The 19,359-nt window shown below is 34.0% G+C and overlaps 1 protein-coding gene across 5 annotated transcripts in view; it reads right to left on the minus strand.

The window, feature by feature from the left end:
• Positions 1–19,359, minus strand: part of UNC13C (unc-13 homolog C) — a 498,413-nt gene that overhangs the window by 170,902 nt on the left and 308,152 nt on the right. For all 5 annotated transcript variants that reach the window (XM_033109141.1, XM_033109144.1, XM_033109142.1 and 2 more), the window contains one exon: positions 8,187–8,320. In XM_033109141.1, coding sequence (XP_032965032.1) covers positions 8,187–8,320 — 134 coding nt within the window. The remainder of the gene's footprint in view (positions 1–8,186; positions 8,321–19,359) is intronic.

Raw genomic sequence — 19,359 nt, forward strand, 5'->3', positions numbered from 1 at the left:
TTCTCCCTGTCAACTGTCTCCTTCTCTGGATTTCTCAGTCTAATTCCAGAGAGCAAATCTAGTTTTTCTCATTAGGTTACCTCAACAAAGGACTGGGAGGGGAGGAATCAGTGCCCAGAATGATTTGTGAATGTGGCAGGCACATGATCAGCCAGTTTAAGACCCATGGTTAATTCTGTTTATCTCTTTCCCAATTAAATCTTTGTGACCACAATTGTACTTAGGCCTGGAGTATAGAGAATATTCAATAACTATTTGTTAAATTTAAATGATAGTGTGGGTGAAAAATGATAAAAAAGTAAATGAATCAGGAAAAAAGTATGCAATAAAAATATTTAGCTTAAAAGAATTAAGTATTTGCCCTATCTTTCCTGTATTTTTGCTTTTCAGGGTAACCAAGTAAGCAGCCCTAGTTAATGAAAGGCAGTTCTTCTTTACAGAAAAATTCTAGCCAATCAATTTTGAAAGAATAACATTATAACATCACAATTTTGACATCCCTAATGGAATAACTGATTCTGAAATAAGTATAAATGAAAGCATCAGAGGAGAGATCAACAGAAAACTTGGGGATGGAGGGATCGATCAAGCTGTCAGCACTGATCAATCTTAACATCACTACAGGGAGAACAATCAGACTTAATGCGTGACCCCCTGATGTGATGGAGTATGAAGTACACAGAATCACCTGTGTTGTACTCTTGGAAAAATAAAATAAAAGGAACCTGAAAGTTAGCTTCTGGAGCTAATGTTCAACTATTGGGAGTATAGAACATGGAGGAACAAGTTAAGCCTAACAGAGGCAAGCAGAATGATTCAGAAAACAGAACACTATAAAGGACAGTGAACATGGCTTCTTTAAAAAAATCAGTGGCCTGGGTAAAACAAAAGGGAAGGGAGATGAACTAGAATGAAAGAGACTTGTGACATATAACAACTATATGTAATGTAGTGCACCTTATTTGAATACTGATTAAAAGAATGTAAATGTAAATAGGCATTTAAAAAAAAGTGACAATTGATTATGGAACAGGGAGTACATGATAGCAAGGCAGTAATGTTAATGTCATTAGTTGTGATAATGATATTGAGATATGCAAGAGAATAAATGCCATTTTTAGAGATGAATACTGAAGTACCTAGGGATAAAATGATAGAATGTTTGATATTTGTTTAAGATAATTCAGCAAAGAAAAATGAAAGCTTGTGAGTACAAATGAAGAAAATATTTCAAAATCTTGGTAATTGTTTGGGTGATGGATATATAGCTTCAGTGCATTATCTGTCTAATTTTTAATATTATGAACACTTTTGTAACAATTCTTAAATATAAAAATAACTTAGGTGTTACAATTGCATTGACTCTATTCCCTGTGCTGTACTGCTGTACTCCACATCCTGTGGCTTTATATATATATATATATATATATATATATATATATATATATATATATATATACACTTAGAGTTGACATTCATTATTATTCAGCTTCAGCTTCAGGTGTACACTGCAGTGGTCAGACATCTACACCATCCATGAAGTGTCAATTATTATCTCAATAAAGCCATTAAAAATGAAAAGAGAATAATTTAGGGCTTTAAATCAATCAATGGCTTTAATACTTTGAATAGCATTAGTTCCCAAACAGAACAGGATATAAATCCCTGATCAAAGTAGCTTAAACCCAATTTCCTCACTGCAGCAAATGAAATATATTATCTTTTAAAACACATAATTAAAAAATAATGTTTTTGGTCATCCCATAGCCTTGAGAAAATAAATGCAACATATATCATTTTTACAAATAAAACAACACATTTTGGAAAATCGTTCCATTTTCTACTTAACGCATTGCATCCTCTAATATATAATCTTAATGCAGAGAGAAAATAAATTGAGCCTTAACTGTACGTAAACTTTTGGAGGAAGCTAAAAGAAATTGCACACAATAATAAAATCCATGCAAACACACAGGAGCATAGAATGGAGGAAATATGCTTGTGCTTATAGTTTGGTCAGTGTTAGAAAAACAAAGTAATGTTAGAAAAACAAAGTAAAGTAATGTAAAGTCACAATAATTTAAATGAACTGAGAGTAATTCTTTTCTGGATATTTAAAAAAATAAGATTTCTTACTTTCAATAATATATAGTGAAACTCCCTTACATTATACATTTAGTTGACGTCAGTGTAAGGGCCTTTCACTTCTAAAGATATGATTTCCTACTGCACAGAATGCATGGAAGTCACACAGAAAGACAAATCTCTATTTATCCAAACATAACTCACTATGTACTTCCTTAGTTTTTTCCACTTTCTTAAATTGATATTTCCTCCTGAATTTATTATCTCAATTAATGGTGCCCCCATAAATATAGCATCTTGTCTCTACCTTCCCCCTTAACATTATTCAGTGCAGTTAATAAAAAAAAAAATTCTTGATTTATCTCTTTAATATTTCTCAGATCTGATCCTACCTCTCCATCATCTTATACAAAGTTCTCATATCTTCTCACTGAATTACTGCTGTAACCACTTAACTGCTCTCTCCACTTACAAAAGAAGAGAATAAAGAATAGAAATCAATTTACTTTAAAACCAAAAACAATAGAGAGATTTAATGAAACCAAAACGTTTTATTTCAAGAAGACTAATAAATATCTAGTCAGCTGGATAGGAAAATTAGAGAGAAGATACAAAATAGCAATATTAAGGATGACAGAGGGAAAATGACTTCGGATCTTATAGACATTAAGAGGATAATAAGGGAATGTCATAAGTACTATATGATAGCAAACTTGACCATTTAGATTAAATTCAAATGTTCCTTGAAAGACACAAACTACAAAAGTTCAATAAAAAACAAGTAGGTTTGGGAGGAACCAAGATGATGGCACAGAAATCTCCTGAACTTCCTTCATCCATGGATACACTGAATGTATGACTACACATGGAGAAATTCCCTCTGAGAAAAATCCAGAGACTAGCTGAGTGACTCCTACATATCAGGTGAATGAAAAAATTCCCACATCAAAATAGGTAGGAAAGGCCAAGACACAGCTTTGCCATTAACCCTACCCCTGGCATAGTGCCATAGAGTTGGAAGGGAATCTCCAACTCCCAGTTTCTCCCTGAAGAGCAAAGGGATTGGATTGCAGACCTAGTACCCCAACTTTTAAGAATTCCACTAGAGGGATGGACTCCTGAAACTCTTAACTCTGAATGCCAATGGGGCTTCAGTTCATAAGACTCACAGGACCATAAGAAATAAAGCAGCAGTGGTTAATGAGCACTCGAGCATCCCTTGTGCTTAAGCCAGAAAGAATAGGCAAAAAATGGTCCTCTCTTAGTCTTTCCCTGGAAGGGGTTGGACTGCATACTTTAGAAGCTGCTGCCTGAGGGTCTGGATTCTAATTTAGCATGCCTTTAGGGGTGGCTGAGATCCTTTCAGAGCCCAGGGAAGCCTGTGGGCTCTCTTCCTTGTGTTCTCTCTCTAGCTTTCTCCAATAATACAACCAAAGTGCTATATTTCCCTGAAAGGAGCTTGTCCCATTGTGTGTTCATCACCATATATTTGATCCCCTTACCCTCACCTCCCACATGTGGGGTGGGAGATGAGGGTAAGGGGATCAAATATATGGTGATGGAAGGAGAACTGACTCTGGGTGGTGAACACACAATGGGATTTATAGAGGATGTAATACAAAATTGTACATCTGAAATCTATGTAATTTTACTAACAATTGTCACCCCAATAAACTTTAGTTAAAAAAAAACAACAGATGTTCACCACCTCTAAACCAATAGTTATGTGGATCAATAGATCAATGGAGCAGAGAGTACAGAATTAGATTCTCACACACATAGTTAATTGATTTTTTAAAAAATTGCCAAAGTAATCCAATGGGGAAAGGATTTTTCTAACAAGTGGAGTTGAAAAGATAAACATATGAAAAAACATCCCAAAGGATCTTAAACTCTGTATCACAGAATGTACAAGAAAATAACTTGAAATGAATCATAGACCTCCATGTAAGCTATCTAGAAGAAAACCTTAATGTTCCAAGTTGATTTTGCATGTTGCAAAGATTTCCAAAGTAGGACATAAAAACCTCAAATTATAAAGAAAAATAAATTAATTGGATTACTCCATCAGAATTTAAAAACTGCTCTTCAAAAGATATTAATAAGGAAATGGAAAAGAAATTCACAAACTATGAGAAAATATGACAACAAACCTTTATTTAGTATATATAAAGAACCATTGTAACTCAATAAGATAAACATCCCAATTAGGAAATGACAAAAAGATTTGAACAGACACTTCATAAACAAATATATATGGATTGCAACAAGAATATAAAAAGATGGGTTACACCAGTATTTAGAAAAGTACAAATTAAAACCAAAGTGAGCTACCACTATACACCTATGTGAATGGCTACAATTAAAAGTAAAATCATACTAAGTGTTGGCAATGTGCAACCACTTTGGAAAGTAGTTTGGCAGTTTTAAGAAATATTAAACATGTACCTACCACATGACTGAAGGGAAATGAAAGCATGTGCCTATGCAAAAAGTTGTAAACAAATATTTATAGCCACCTCATCTGGAAAAAAAATCCAAATGTTGACACTAAGCCTAAACCTGACATTAACACATGAATGGATAGACATTTTGTGATATATTCTATAGTAGAGTATTACTCAGAAACAAAAGAAGATGAAGTACTAAAACACAAAACCTGGATGAATCTCAAAATATTTGTAATAAGTGAAAGAAGTCAGACAAAAGAATATATATATAATATACGCTTCCTTTACATAAAAGGATAAAAACTGCAAATTAATTTACAGTATCAGAAAGCAGACCAGTGGTTTTCTGGTGTGGGTTACACAGGGTGCATAGGAACTTTTTGGGGTTATGGATATCTTCATTATCTTGACTGAGGTGAGGGTTTCATGACTACAGATAGATGCCAAAACTAATGAAATTAAACATCTGTAAACATTTGTAGTTTTTGTTGTAGTCCATTATAAACCTCAGTAAATCTGATAAAAAAGGGAGAGAGAGACCCACACCTCAAGATATAAAAATATAGTTTAATAGTTTTCAGTGTCAGAGTAATAGTGAAATTTCTATAAGCATTTAGAAACCCACATAAAAGTAATTTAAAAAATGTAAATAAATATTGCTCAAAAGAAATACTCTAGTACATCATTAATCAATGGAGTGGGAACAGCAAGAACAGATACCAACTACATATATCGATTGACTTTAATTTATTCATTCATTCAACTACTACATATGCCTGGTTTTATACTAGTGTACAAAATAAAACAAACCCCTCCCCTCATGTTTACATTCTACAATTATTATAAATTGTTATCAAATTTGAATAAGCAAAAGCTTACAATGATTTCTCAAAGTAATGATAACAAATATTTAATTTCATAAATTATTTATATCAATAACCCTAAATTACATTCAAAGAGATAAAAATAAGTCCTATACTTTTAAATCATTTGTTCATCTATCGTTGCTTTCAAAATAAAACCAAAACTTGTTTTAGCCTGACATGTCCTTCACAAATTGGCCTGAGCTTTCAGATTTTAGTGTACATAGAACACATGATGGAAGCTTTGTTAATAATGCAGACTTCTGGGTACATCTACTTGTCCCTTCTGGGTACATATATTTGTCCTTGGATGTTATCTAGACAGAAAGAATGATGAAAAGCTAACTGCCTTCCAGAACAAGAGTTTATTATTTAAAAGGGAATTGAGACCCAATGAAGAAATCACCTGGAAGTAAAGGCTTTGGCTGAATTACAGAATGTTCACATTTTTAAAATTAAGAGAGAAATAAAAACACATTATTTAATATGTAAAAAAAATGAAGACTTCTATGCCAACTTCAGATTTTGCCTCCATAGATTTAGAATGGTGCTTGGAAACCCAACCAGCAGCCCATATAATCCTGACTCCAGGTGTCTGGATTTTCTACTTTGTGAAACATTGTGCTAACCTCACTGACTAATGGGATAATTAGTGAAGACTAAAGGTGATGACACATTGTGCCAATAAAGAAACATGTGTGAATAAACATTTCATAAATGTAACATTGACCACCAAGACCACACCTCACTCTCCAAATGAGTTCACTTGAAACACTGATTCAATTAAATGAGAAACGAAATGATCCCTCATAAGTGAGAAATCTTTAGAATATCCTCAAAATCTGAGCAAACATAATAACAAAGATTCCAAACAGAAGGAAGGCATTCAGGTTTTTATAGGACTAGGTTTCACAGAAAAAAAAGGGACTCTGAACTCTGACATTAAAACCAAAAATAAAAAGCAGAACAAAGACATTTATCTCGTTTCCCTTTGTTATTGCTCAATTTTATACTTAGTAAAATTAGTTTAGTTCATAATTTAAAATTTATTTTTGCCACAAATAAATGTAATTCCTTTATTTCCTTTAATACAGTTACAGAAAAATCAACCAAAATCTTTACATATCTTTCACAGTATATGATTAAAGAGAATTCTAGGAAACTTTAATTGATTCCATGATTTTATAATGTCTCTTTTTACAGTCATATCCTGATTTCAAATATTTGCTAAATGTAAAGAATTTCTTTGATTAAAAATAAAATCCTTTCAAATAACTTTTAATTATCATTTCTTAGCAGATTTTTAGTTTCATTCAATAGTAATTTATCTAACGGCCTATCTGAATCCAAGGGGATAGCCTTAAAACAAGTTATTGATTTTTCTATCTTTAGAAAATCTACTCTGTCTTTAAGAAAGTTCCAAAGAATGAATGAGAAAACACATATATGCCACAAAGCTGCCCAGGATGAGCTGAGGACATATCATACATTAAAAGGGAAGATCAAGTCTTGGATCATCAGAAGAGAATAAAAGAGCAAAGTCTCTACAGGTGGTCATCAAAAGACACTGGCCATCAGCCAGCAAAGCTGGATATAAGGGAAAAGAGAGAAGAAAGTGAAAAGACAAACCTAATGATGGTTGCATATCAAAGGCAGGACCACTTTCTCCACAATTAGGAGGAACGTGGGGCAGGTGAAAATAGGTGGTTAAGAAGCAGAAAAGGATGAAAACTGTGAGACCAACCGAAATTTATTTCTTCTGTAATTGGAATTTTAATTGGATTCAACGTAGGCAAAAAGTCCCTAACAGTCTTGACCAGTAGGGTCATTGCGAATGAGAAATAATAAAACCAGGGTCTACATAGTAAGTCTGAATCTAGTTCATGTCCTGCTTCATGATTTGTCTATTTCTGCTATCTGTACTGGTATTACCAATATATCAGGATACTCTCCCCATTAACCAGATTGTAAGTGTGTAGTTTGCAGTCAGCTGTTATTTTGCTTGCATAGCCCAGAAGAATGGGCATGAAATAAATCCTAAATGTGCAACATTAAAGTTGGACTGGATCTTGAAAATTATCTAGCAATATGTCCTTATTTTACATATGAAGAAACTGAGTCTCTAGGAAATTAGATAATTTGCTCAAGGTCTCATAGCTAGCTAGCGACATTTTGATAAGTTGATGATTTTAGACTCTTCTAAAGTCTATTCTTTTGCAACAGCTATGAATTTTAATTCATCTGCCTTGTCTACCTGCTCATAATTTGTAAATTCTATGCATGGATGCATAAGCTTGGGTTGAGAAAATGGACTTGTCTATTAAATATTGCATTAAATTTGTTAAATCCAGCATACACAACTATTTGAAAGCAGTTTTTTTTGGACAAATCTTTATTATTAAAAAGTCACAATGGAATATATTTAATACTAGTTCTTTAACATTCTTTTTTAGTTTGACAGGGTGCACATTTTTCTTTGGAGACAATGGCATAGTTATGAAAGGAACCAGAGGAAAGAGAAAACTTTTCTACATCAAATAAAAATAAATCTTGGGAAATATTTGTCTCCATAGCCAAAGAATCACACTCTATGGGGCTTGAACTAAACATTCATAATATCACTGAATTAGTATTTACTGAATAAAGTAGAAAAATATTGCTTTCTACTATGGCTTACTTTTATAAAAAATTGTCTTTGTCATGAGAGTATCATCCGTGATTCAAAGATTTTATGTTTTCTTAACTTTAGTTAAATAAAATTCATTTATTTATAAAGCAGTGTACTTACTGATTCAGGACAGGTGTGTAGGCAGTTTTATCCTCATCAATAATAGTGACCATCAGTGTAATAAGTTGGGGCCAAAAATCCAAATTCTTGGTGGTTGGTCCCTGCTCTTCCCGAGGAATGTCCTGTTTCTTACTCTGCTCACAAGGTCACGTAACATGCAAAAGAAAAGGTTAAATGGTATGACTTTAGTTAGAAGTCACTGTCAAACAGGAGAATCAGAGAAAAGTGTTACGAAAAACCTCTTAGATCCTGTGAGCTAAAGCTATTAAATTCAGGTTTCCTTTCTTCATTGAATGGGACCCCCTAGGATAAAGTCACATTGACAAGGCTGGTTTCTAAGTGCTTTGATTCTTGAGTGAATGTTTCTCTTCCTCTATCGCAGTTCATAAGCTTAGCAATTATTACTGTAGAAATGATTCCTTTAATGTGGTTTCTCCCAAGGAGAGAGATTGAATTATATGGGTACAAAGGTGTGTGTGTTCGCACGTGTGTATGTGAAAAATTTATCATGCCTAAATATTTTGTCCAAAGTCACACTGGCAGCAAGTGGACAGAACTCAATGCTGCTTGGTTACAAAGTCAGTACTATTAAATTCTACATTATATACATGTTACATAAACGGCCTGGAACTCGCTCATTCCACCTATAAACACCTATAGTTAGCTAAAACTTCGTAAGTCTATGTTTCTTCTTGTGTGTGTGTATGAGTACCTGTTTAACTCATATTTGAATCCTTTTCAATTTACTACACTGAATGAATTCTCCAACTCTTACCCCTAGAAAGACAGTGTTGTCTGGGATCTAAATTAACTTTGAGATGAACAGAGTACAATAACAATCTTGAATGTTTCACATATAAATTCATGCTCAACACATATAATTATTTTGAACATACTGAGAAGTTATTCCGGTTATTTTGTTTGGTGGGTATTTTTCTTAGAACCCTTCTTTTACATTTTACTTTTTAAAATTAGGCAAACAGAAAAAGGCAGAGATAATTTTAACTCAAGTATAGAACTAAGTGGGAAGCATATGGCTTCCCTGACTATTTCTGCTATATTATTCACAAGCTTATAGGTTCAGGATATTTGAAAACTTCAATTTGTGCCTCATAAAATTCATGGGCTCTTTGATATACATTTAGATTTTATCTGACCCAATCAACTGCCATATCCAACTAGCACATCTTATCTGAAAATCAGCCAACCTCTGCTAAATGGTTATGTGCATATCTGCTAACGTTGTCCAAGACATGTAACCAAATTCGGATGGGTCATCACCAGATTATTATTCTTCTTAAGCTAAAATAATAGCCCTATATCGAATCCACTTATAATTAGAGATCTCCACACACACACTATAATGTACTTTAGGGACATGTAATTTCTCAGGGTGTTTCCAAGCATTGTTGATTGATCTTTATGCTCAAAATGCAACACAGTAGAAGAGTAAAATTAAAATAGTCAAAAAATTAGTGGCTGGCACAAATTACTTCAAATTTCCAGAGTGCACTATAAGCAGCTTTCAAAGGACCTTGAGAACCTTGTACGTCTGGTCCCTGAGAACTGCTTGAAAGTCCTTGTTAGGCTATCCTTTTCAGTTCCTCATGCCCATCAACAGATCTCTAAGAAAAAGGCAGCTATACAAGCTTACAAATACCCACCTTTGCCTACTTTTAAGTTACATTTTCTATTAAAATGTATTTTTCTTTTATGAACAGGACTTTATTATTACATTAACGTATTATTCGTTACATTAAGCTCAACTGATTTCCCTCTCTATGATGTATTTAGACATCAGAGAACCTGGTGAGTTGTGAAGGTTGTAGATAAAATTAGTTCTGGTGGCCACAGGAGACTATAGAGAGTAGTGTCATTAATCATCACCATGTGCATAGAGCTAAACTATATGTCTAACTTATTTCAAATAATGTGATTAAATGAAAGGGAATGACTATAGATGATATGTTTAATATCACAGTCACTCATCATTTTGCAAAGAGTGATATGGAAAGAAGGAGAAACTAAACTACATAGTTGACTATTCATTAATTCCAAATTCCCTTAGCTGTCACAAATTATATTGCCATTACTCTTTTTCATGACATTAGAAGATTATAGATGGTACCATTTTTTGCATCAAATTCTGTATGTAGCATCAGAATAAACCAAATGGAATGCTGAATCATTAAATTTTTATATAGCACACAAGAATTTCATAAATCAGACCTTCCCTGTCTTACTAGTGCATTTTAAACTGCATGTTTAAAATTATGGGGTGCAATCATGTATATTAGAATATTTACCTGATTTATTAAGAATTAAATTCTTCTAAGTAAGACTTTATTACTATCCTAGAAGTCTACTAGAACATTTGACCTTGGGGTTGGAGAAATTAGGATAACGGTAGTAGAAATTTTAAAAACTAATAATAAGTACATTGACACAGAGGGTGCCAAAAAAGCGTATACACATTTTAAGAAAGGAAAAAACTGTATTAAAATTGTAATACAATGAATGATGCCAGCATTCATTTGATTAACAACACCATCTTTTGAGGGAACGTCACACTACACATTGCTACCATAATTCAATTCAACTTTGAAAAGTAATACATAGGTAACATCTCTTAAAATGTGTATTTTTTTGGCACCTGGGTATTTACTGAAACCCTTATACGTAAATATTTATTATACTAAAATATGTATTTACCTAATACACAAGTATTTACACAATACACAAGTATGTCACTGAGTTATAATTATATACCAAAAGTTATATAACAAAAGTACAAGTTTATAAACCTATGATTTAGTTGATCAACTTTATGTTCATCAGTGTTATCATGACTAAACTTATTTTATTAATAAACTATTGAGGAAAGAAAGTCTGTGAGAGTATAACGGGAAGAGGATTTTTTGAAAGTGGAAAGTTGCCAGGATGTAGGATCAGCTGAAAAAAGCATCCAATCATCATGTTTACAAAGGATATTTCACTACAAAAAGCTTGTACAAACAAGCTGATAAGGCGTACACTATACTTTCATAACTTCAAATAAGAAAATATGAAGCTATCCCATCAAGAAGAGACCAACATATGGAGATAACTATTATGAGCAAAAAGCAAAAGTGTTGACATAATAGATGATATCTTATTGGTAGTAAGACTTCTGCAATACTTCTAAGATTGCTGAATTTCTGTGACATTCGATGTTGCTGTTCAATGAGCATCTAACTTTGAAACTCTCTTCTAAGGAGTTGGCCAGACGAGGGTTGTGAGGAGGTATTTAACAGAGAAATGCAAAGTTGGGATGTTTAAATGCAAAAGTACATGATAGACACGTACTTTGAGAATTACTAATAATCTGAGACTACAAGCCCTTGATAAACTGTGTTTTTCCAACATTAGATATACTGGATGTTAGTGAGTTTAGCACACACACACGATTCATGCTTAAACCAATAAAGACAATATTTCCTTAAACAAAGTTAAATAGGTTGTTTCAGTCTTCTTTGAGTAATATGTTAATGTACATTGTAATTCTCTAAAATGATGGTTCTCAAACTGTAGTGTGTATTAGCCGTGCTGGGAAGGCTTGCTAAAACACAGATTGCTAGGCCTACCCCCTGAGTTCCAGACTTAGTAAGTATAGGGTAAGGCCTGAGAATATGCATATATAACAGAGTTTCAAGTAATTCTGGCACTGCTGGTTCAGAGACAACCATTGCTCTAAGAGCCAACACTGGAAGATTAGGGTTTCAAATGTATTTGATCTTGATAAAGCTTCCAACCCTCTCCTATTTTCCGTACTCCATCTTGCAAAATTTTCTACAGAATAAATACGACTTTAGGAAACAAAGTGCTATAAAGATAGATGCTTTTAAATCCGAAAGTACTTTGTGTGTCATGTTAAGGAATTTGCCTTTAAACCACACTTGATGAGGACCACTACAAGATTTTAAACATGGGAGTATTTATTTACAATTGTTTTTTTTTTTAATGACTTGGCAGTAGCAGTTAAGTTTAATAAAATTCAACTTATGAAAGAGTTAATAAGTAAAATTGATGGAATTCAATGCCTTGGTGGAAAGAAAGAGAGAGAAAGCAAGTGGCACTATTCAGAAGGTAATTAGGTAGATTGATCTGGACTTTAAAATGCATTCTAGATTATTTATGTAGATAGAAGAATTCCAAGGTATATGTGGCAGTTGAAATTATGGAGTAAATAAGATTATTCCAAGAGAGGGAAAATAACTGATGGCCAGTCACAAAATCTTAGGGAAAAATTTAAAAAAGAAAAATAGTAAAATCTGAGCAAAATAAGTCAGACCGAAAAAAGTTGAAAACCATCTGATTTCACTGATATGTGGTATATAAAACTGAAAACAACAAAGGGACTAGAGAAACAAATGAAGAAACAAAAATTCATAGACACAGATAATAGTTTAGTGGTTACCAGAGGGTAAGGGGGGGAGGAGGGTGGTAGATGAGGGTAAAACGGATCCAATATATGGTGATGGAAAGAGAACTGACTCTGGGTGGTGAACACACAATATGATATATATATATATATATATATATATATATATATATATATATATATATATATGATGTATTACAGAATTGTACACCTGAAACCTATGTAACTTTACTAACAATTGCCACCCCAATAAACTTTAATTTAAAAAAAATAATGAAACAGAGGCATAGATAGGGGAGTGAAGCCCCTGTCAAATGGGAGAGAATGGGACTGACAGTGTACTCATATATAGGATGATCAGCCTCAAACATAAATGAAGAACATGATTCCCTCTGAGTCAGGTGATAAAGAGTCTTGCAGATATACATTGTTGATGGTGAGAAAGAACTGCTAGGAGTTTCCATCCTGGAAGAAGAGGAGGAGTAAATAATAAAGGTGTGAAATAACCCTTGCAAGGAATTAGACAAAGGTTTGAGTTGAACCCATGGTGGCACTGCCAGGTAGCTTGGGAGCTCTGTGGAGAGTGGGTCTCTGAACGTATAGTGACAATATTCTGTATCATCATGAGTTCTTTTCAGTCCTGGATTAGAAGTCAAGGAAACAGTGTTGGATTTGCTACTGAAGGTCAATGAAAGCAGGAAAGGAGAAAGAGATGTGAATGTTTGACAAGAATGGTTGAAGTGTTGGAACAAATATTTAATTTGGTCCAGAAGAATAAAATTGGAAGGGAAGATGGAGGAATAGATCTAGAGGGTGTAGGGACAGCAGATTGTTTGGGCATTTAGGTCATGGGAGTGGGAGACAGGAACAGAGATTAGGTGATGGGCTGTAGACCTGAGGTCTAGAAGAGTCAAGGAAATTGAAGCCGTGGTAGCTCTGAAAAGAACTTACAGAATCTGTGTGTGTTTAAGTAAGGGGCTGCTATAAATGTGCATAGCGAGATGGTTTTGGTTCAAGGCAAGTAAGTCACAATTAAAGTTTTGGCAACAAGGTTTATAGATGCTAGAAATTTGGAAAATCAGGACAGTGTGGATATAAAGACACATAAACGAAAATAGAGGTGAGCCTGAATATTTAAAAAGAAAAAAGCTTAAACTATAATGAAAAGGGCTGGCAAGATAAATTAATATTAAACTGTTAACTAGATACCTCTTATATGTTTGCGACTTCCTTTGACTGAGTTGGCTGTATACGTCCTCCTATTTCTGAGATTAGGAAGTCTTAGCCCTAGCAGTGCACAGGTTAGAAAAAGGGAAACTAGCAATAGTTTTGGCAGCAGATCAGAAAGTTTCAGATGCTCAGGGGATCTGAGATCCTTGTGAAAAGTGATGTGGAAAGTTTATCAGCTAGGAGAAAGAAGACATTTATACTGCTCTACAGAATCTACAGATTCTACAGAATCAGACAGAATTTCTCCAGGTACCCTTCCTTATCCCAGGGAAACCAGGTGGAACATTCTTGATGTCAGTGGAGCCACCCTTCCTGCTTCTCTCTCCCAGGTACTGCTGTCTTCCCTTTAGGGTCTAAGAATACTTCCATGACCTCTAAATGCAACTACAGAGGCATCGCTTCAGCTCATTCTGTTCACTAGTCACAACAAAACTGTTAGGCTTGAAGACTGAATATACAAATGGACAATGGTCAGAGCAGTCTTTCTAGCAACCAGTCCAGGAAGCCAAACCACAGCCTCTGTAGCAGTCAGCCCAGAATGGTCAGGCCACCAGTTTCCTCATATTTTGCCTTCACTGCCAACTCAGGATCAACCAGAGCCAACTATGCTCCCCAAACCCATCACAGAGGATGCCCTTCCAGTTAGCTGACTGCCAGTTGTCCCATGACAACCAGCTCCAATCATATCAGACCTGATGTTTTCCATGATTCTCACTATAAAGCTTTCCCACTTCCCTGCCTGCCTTTGAGTCTCTGCCAAATAAAAAGTAATGTTGGCTGCCATCTTTGTTATAGCAAGGTCTGAATAAAGGGACTGTTTGTTCTAATTTGGGTGGTCTTCATTCATTTCCAAACATCAAAGCCAAATATTAAAATCCTCATTTTAGAGATAAAGAAACTGAGCATTACCTTAATTCCTACCACTCTTCTTAACTGTAAACAAACATGTAGACCACTCTGAAAAACTTATAGCCTTTTTCTTTTGTTTATATCCTAAATTCCTAGAGCTTGTTATATAGTTTATATACATGTGACAACCATTACCTCCCATTACTAATACTGAGCTGATTTTTATTCTGCGTTATATCTTGAATGGTAGGGAAAGCTTTCAGATAATAAAGTTATCGATGCTTATGTGAAATCCCTACACACTTCCTGAGTTCTTGAGACTTTCACAACTCCTCAGCACTTACTTGGCAGTGTGAAAGTTCTAGGCACAGTCAGGGTCTAGTTCTAAACTAATTTCCTTATGTTCCCTCCACGCCTCCCCCCAATTTTAGAGCTTTCTTAATGGACACTCTTTTATCATCAGCATCCTGTTGTCCCAGAAGTTCCTACTAAAGTTACTAATTGATTCTTACTGTTCATGTCACCACAGTCCCTTCATCTGCTTCTCCTAACTAATGTTTGTTTAATTCCATTCAATTTGAGACAGTATGGATCATCAGACATGAACATAATAGGAAGAATCAGCTCTTAACTCTTCACAGACTCCCTATTCTGCTTGCCCGAACAGGAAACCATCAACTATGGGGTTAATAATGACTTTACTAAAATTCCTTATCTTGTTAATTCTAGAAAGCTAAATTCTTGTTTGACTGATAATCCTTAAGCAAAATGACATGAGGCTCTGATCAAGGTTGAAGGTGTAGACAAGAAGTAAAAAAAAAAAAAAAAAAAAAAAAGCGGGATGTGAAAGTATTTCACAGGGGCTTCCACATAGAAGAGGAAGAAAATGAAAGAGGAGAAACATTGTTAGGACATATTAACTTTATGTAAGCAATTTAATCACCACACCAGAGAGTTAGTTCTACATCCCCCGCTCTTTGTCAACTTAGACAAAGGCAGTCAGGCTGAATTCCAGGGTGTTGCATCTGGAGTGGTATCAAGTCAACTCTCTCCAGGCAAGGCAAAAGAGGAAAAAATACAGTAGTTAAAATCCATGCAGAAGTAAATACAATTTTTTTTTTTGGGGGGGTCTCTCTTCTCAACTTTTGTGAAGAGTTCTTAGACTCACTCTCCTTTCTTTATTCTTTAATCACATTGCAGTACTGAAAAGGCTACCTACAAAACTTCCTGCAATTTTTGTATTCTACAGATGAGGAAAATGAGGGTGGCAGAGTTTAAAGCGGTCCATTAAGCTCATATAAGGTCATAAAGACCTTGAAATTTTAATGTTCTCAAAAAAACCTCCTTCATTTTACTTCCCCTACCCTAAAGTTAAAAATTACTCAAGATAAATAACAGACAATAGATTTGGATTTTGTTTGCAAGGCATCAAGAAGAAAATTAAGTTATTAATCATAGGGTTTTTGACCCCTTCCCCTAATTAAAGAGTTTGAGAGCCATTGCTAAATGAAAGCATTAGTGTTTTTAATTGATGACCTAAGAAATCTCCTTATATATCTTAAGACCTCGTATAAATGGGACATCCTTTTTAAGGTGGTGCCAGTATTTCCTGTTACTTCTTTTTTTTTTTTTTGCCTTTGACGAAGTTCAGTCCATCTCTTACTTAGACTATTTGCAAGTTCATCGCCTTTGATTTAGCAACTTCAAAGGTATTTTCTATTATTAATCTTTAATGTCACTGTCAAAGATGCCTTATTCACTCACTGAATTCTACTGAAATATAGTAAGTCACTTAAATTTTGGCCATTAATAGGAGAGATTTGGGGAAGTTAGGATGAATGAGGCAGGTGCCTGGATTCTCTAATGAACTTGATCTTGCTCATACACTTAATGAATAGTCCTTAGTATTCTGGCTATGCCATGAATAAATCTGCATTAATTTTCTTTACAGATAAAGTTGTGCTACCTTTGCCTTTTTGGGACAGCTGGGGCAGAGTCTATATTCAATTGCCATGATTTATTGTATAATTGGCTATTTAAATCCATAGCAAAGGTGCTTTGGGACAATGTGAATTGCAACTTACAGAGAATCTAAGAGAAATATACTGAGGAGTGATTTGAGACTATTTTCAAAGCTGCCAGTGACTAGTGTTTTTCTATGTCTGGTCCATGTTCATCTACCTCAGAATCACCTGGGTCACTTATTACAAGGGGGTGGGACACGTAGAAAAAGGTAAAGGGGGTCAAATATATAGTGATAGAAAGAGATTTGATTTTGGGTGGTGAACACAGTGCAATATACGATGATATATTATAGAATTGTACATTTGTAACCTATATAACTGTGTTAACCAATGTCATCCTAATTGATTTAATAAAAATAAATTTTTTAAAAAAAGAAGTACATTTGATTTTAGTGCCCCTGTTGCAGATCTACTAAATCAGGATAACTGGAGTTATGGCCTGGGAGATTGGACTTACACAGCTCTGTTCTTCTGAAATTTTGGCATTCATAGGAAGAACTTAACTTGTAATTAAGTCAGGTTAAAATAGTCCTCATTTTGTTTAGGAAAAAGAGTGATACAGTTTTCCCTGGATGCCAGTATCAATCATGGGTTTGCTAAATTTTACATTCTATCCTGATAACTTCTGTTGCACCTTTATATCTGAGAAATTACTGATTACATAAAGCTCCTTCATTTTAAGAAAAAGTGGAATAACTTACTGGATATTTATGTGATGCCCCGTCCAGCTGTCGATAGACTGCTTTGGTAGATCCCTTTGTAAAGCATTATGTTTTATATTAACAGTCATTAGAAAATTATTGGTATACTCAAATAGCTTAATATACTGTTGTTAATTGAGAACAAAAAAAATTAGCAACTAGTGGTTTTAAGTAAGAGTAATTATTGAAAACTAAAATTAAAGTGTTAATCGGGTTAGAAAAAAACAAGGAATTTCCATATATCATTAGAATATTTCACTTTTATTCTAGCAAAATGTTTAAAGAATCTTCACTGGATCTTCTCAGGTTTAATAAGTCTGAGACATCTGGTATTTAAATGGCCAAAACTGCATTTCAAAGTGTTTGGACAGTCTAAGTGTTTTTTAACAGCACTAAACGGTTCCTTGAACTTGAATAGACCATACATGGTTAAGTGATGTATGCATAACTATAAATTGTGATAACTCTGAATGTGAACTTTAAATATACAAATTACTTTATAGCATAGTATAATAGAAAAAATAAGTAAAATTTGAGCACGGAATCAGACATACATTCTGTTCTCAATTTACATTGACTTATTCAAATTTGGGAAAATAATTAATTTCTTCAACTTTGGATTCTTAATATTTATATATATATTCCTATGTTTCCAATAATTCTTATAATTATATAGGTTGTAATCTTCAATAAGTGGCATTTATTACCATATTAACATAAAAGGGGAATGTTCACCTTTAATTATATTTTTGGTAATATGCTCTGCCTAATTGACAAGGTTCTTGTTAGAATCCCAAGAGAGATGCATAAGAAAGTTTCTTGAATATAAAACAGACAAATAAAAACAAGTGCTGGGGAGGCTGTGGAGAAAAAGGAACCCTCATACATTATTCATGAGAATGCAGACTGGTGCAGCCACTATGGAAGGCAGTGTGGAGGTTCCTCAGAAAATTACGAATAGAATTACTATATAACCCAGCAATCCCTCTCCTGGGTATCTACCCAAAAAATCTGAAAACATTTATCCATAAAGATATATGTGATCCAACGTTCACTGAGCTTTATTTACAGTGGCCAAGACATGGAAACAAACAAAGTGTCCTTCAATAGATGATTGGATAAAGAAGATTTGGTGTATATATACACAATGGAATACTATTCTGCCATAAGAAAAGATGCAATAGTTCCATTTCAGAATTGTACACCTGAAACCTATGTAACTTTATTAACAATTGCCACCCCAATAAACTTTAATTTAAAAAATTACTATTTTAATGGATAAACTAATAGTTTTGGCTTTTGCTGTTTATATAAATTAAACTTCCTTCCACTAAAGGAAAAATGTGATACTCACATGCAGCAGGCATTTATTTTCCATTTAAGATATCTCATCTTTAAAAGAACTCGTAGTACTTAGACTGAACTCAGGAGTACCATGATTTCAAATACATTTTGGCTGTATTAGAGATTAAAAGATAAATTGAATTTGTCTTGTGTGGTTAAAGAAATAACACTAGTCCTTGTGAGTACACTTTTCAAGAGAGAAGATTTTAGTATAACAGAAGGAAGAACTTTCTAAATATCAGATATCTCCAAATGTTACAAACCTCCAAACGTTTAGAGGCATGTAAGAAATCCCTTGCCTATATTGTACCAAAAAATTGACCACGTGCCCTGAGTGTATTTTTTATATGCTTTCTATAATTATATGACTGTAACTAAATTAGTAGAGATAAAACTATAATCCACAAGTTTTGAGCACTTGACAGGATGTTGATTAAAAACACATGGTTACTGTTTTTTTTTTTTTTAACAGCTTCATTCAGGCACAGTTGATATACAGAAACTGCAAATAATTAGTGTAAACAGTTTGATGAGTTTGGACATATGCATACATCCATGATGCCATCACCAAAACAAGATGATAAATCTATCCATCACCCCCAAAA

The sequence above is a fragment of the Rhinolophus ferrumequinum genome, chromosome 6 (genome assembly GCF_004115265.2).
Source record: "Rhinolophus ferrumequinum isolate MPI-CBG mRhiFer1 chromosome 6, mRhiFer1_v1.p, whole genome shotgun sequence".
Lineage (NCBI taxonomy): Eukaryota > Metazoa > Chordata > Mammalia > Chiroptera > Rhinolophidae > Rhinolophus > Rhinolophus ferrumequinum.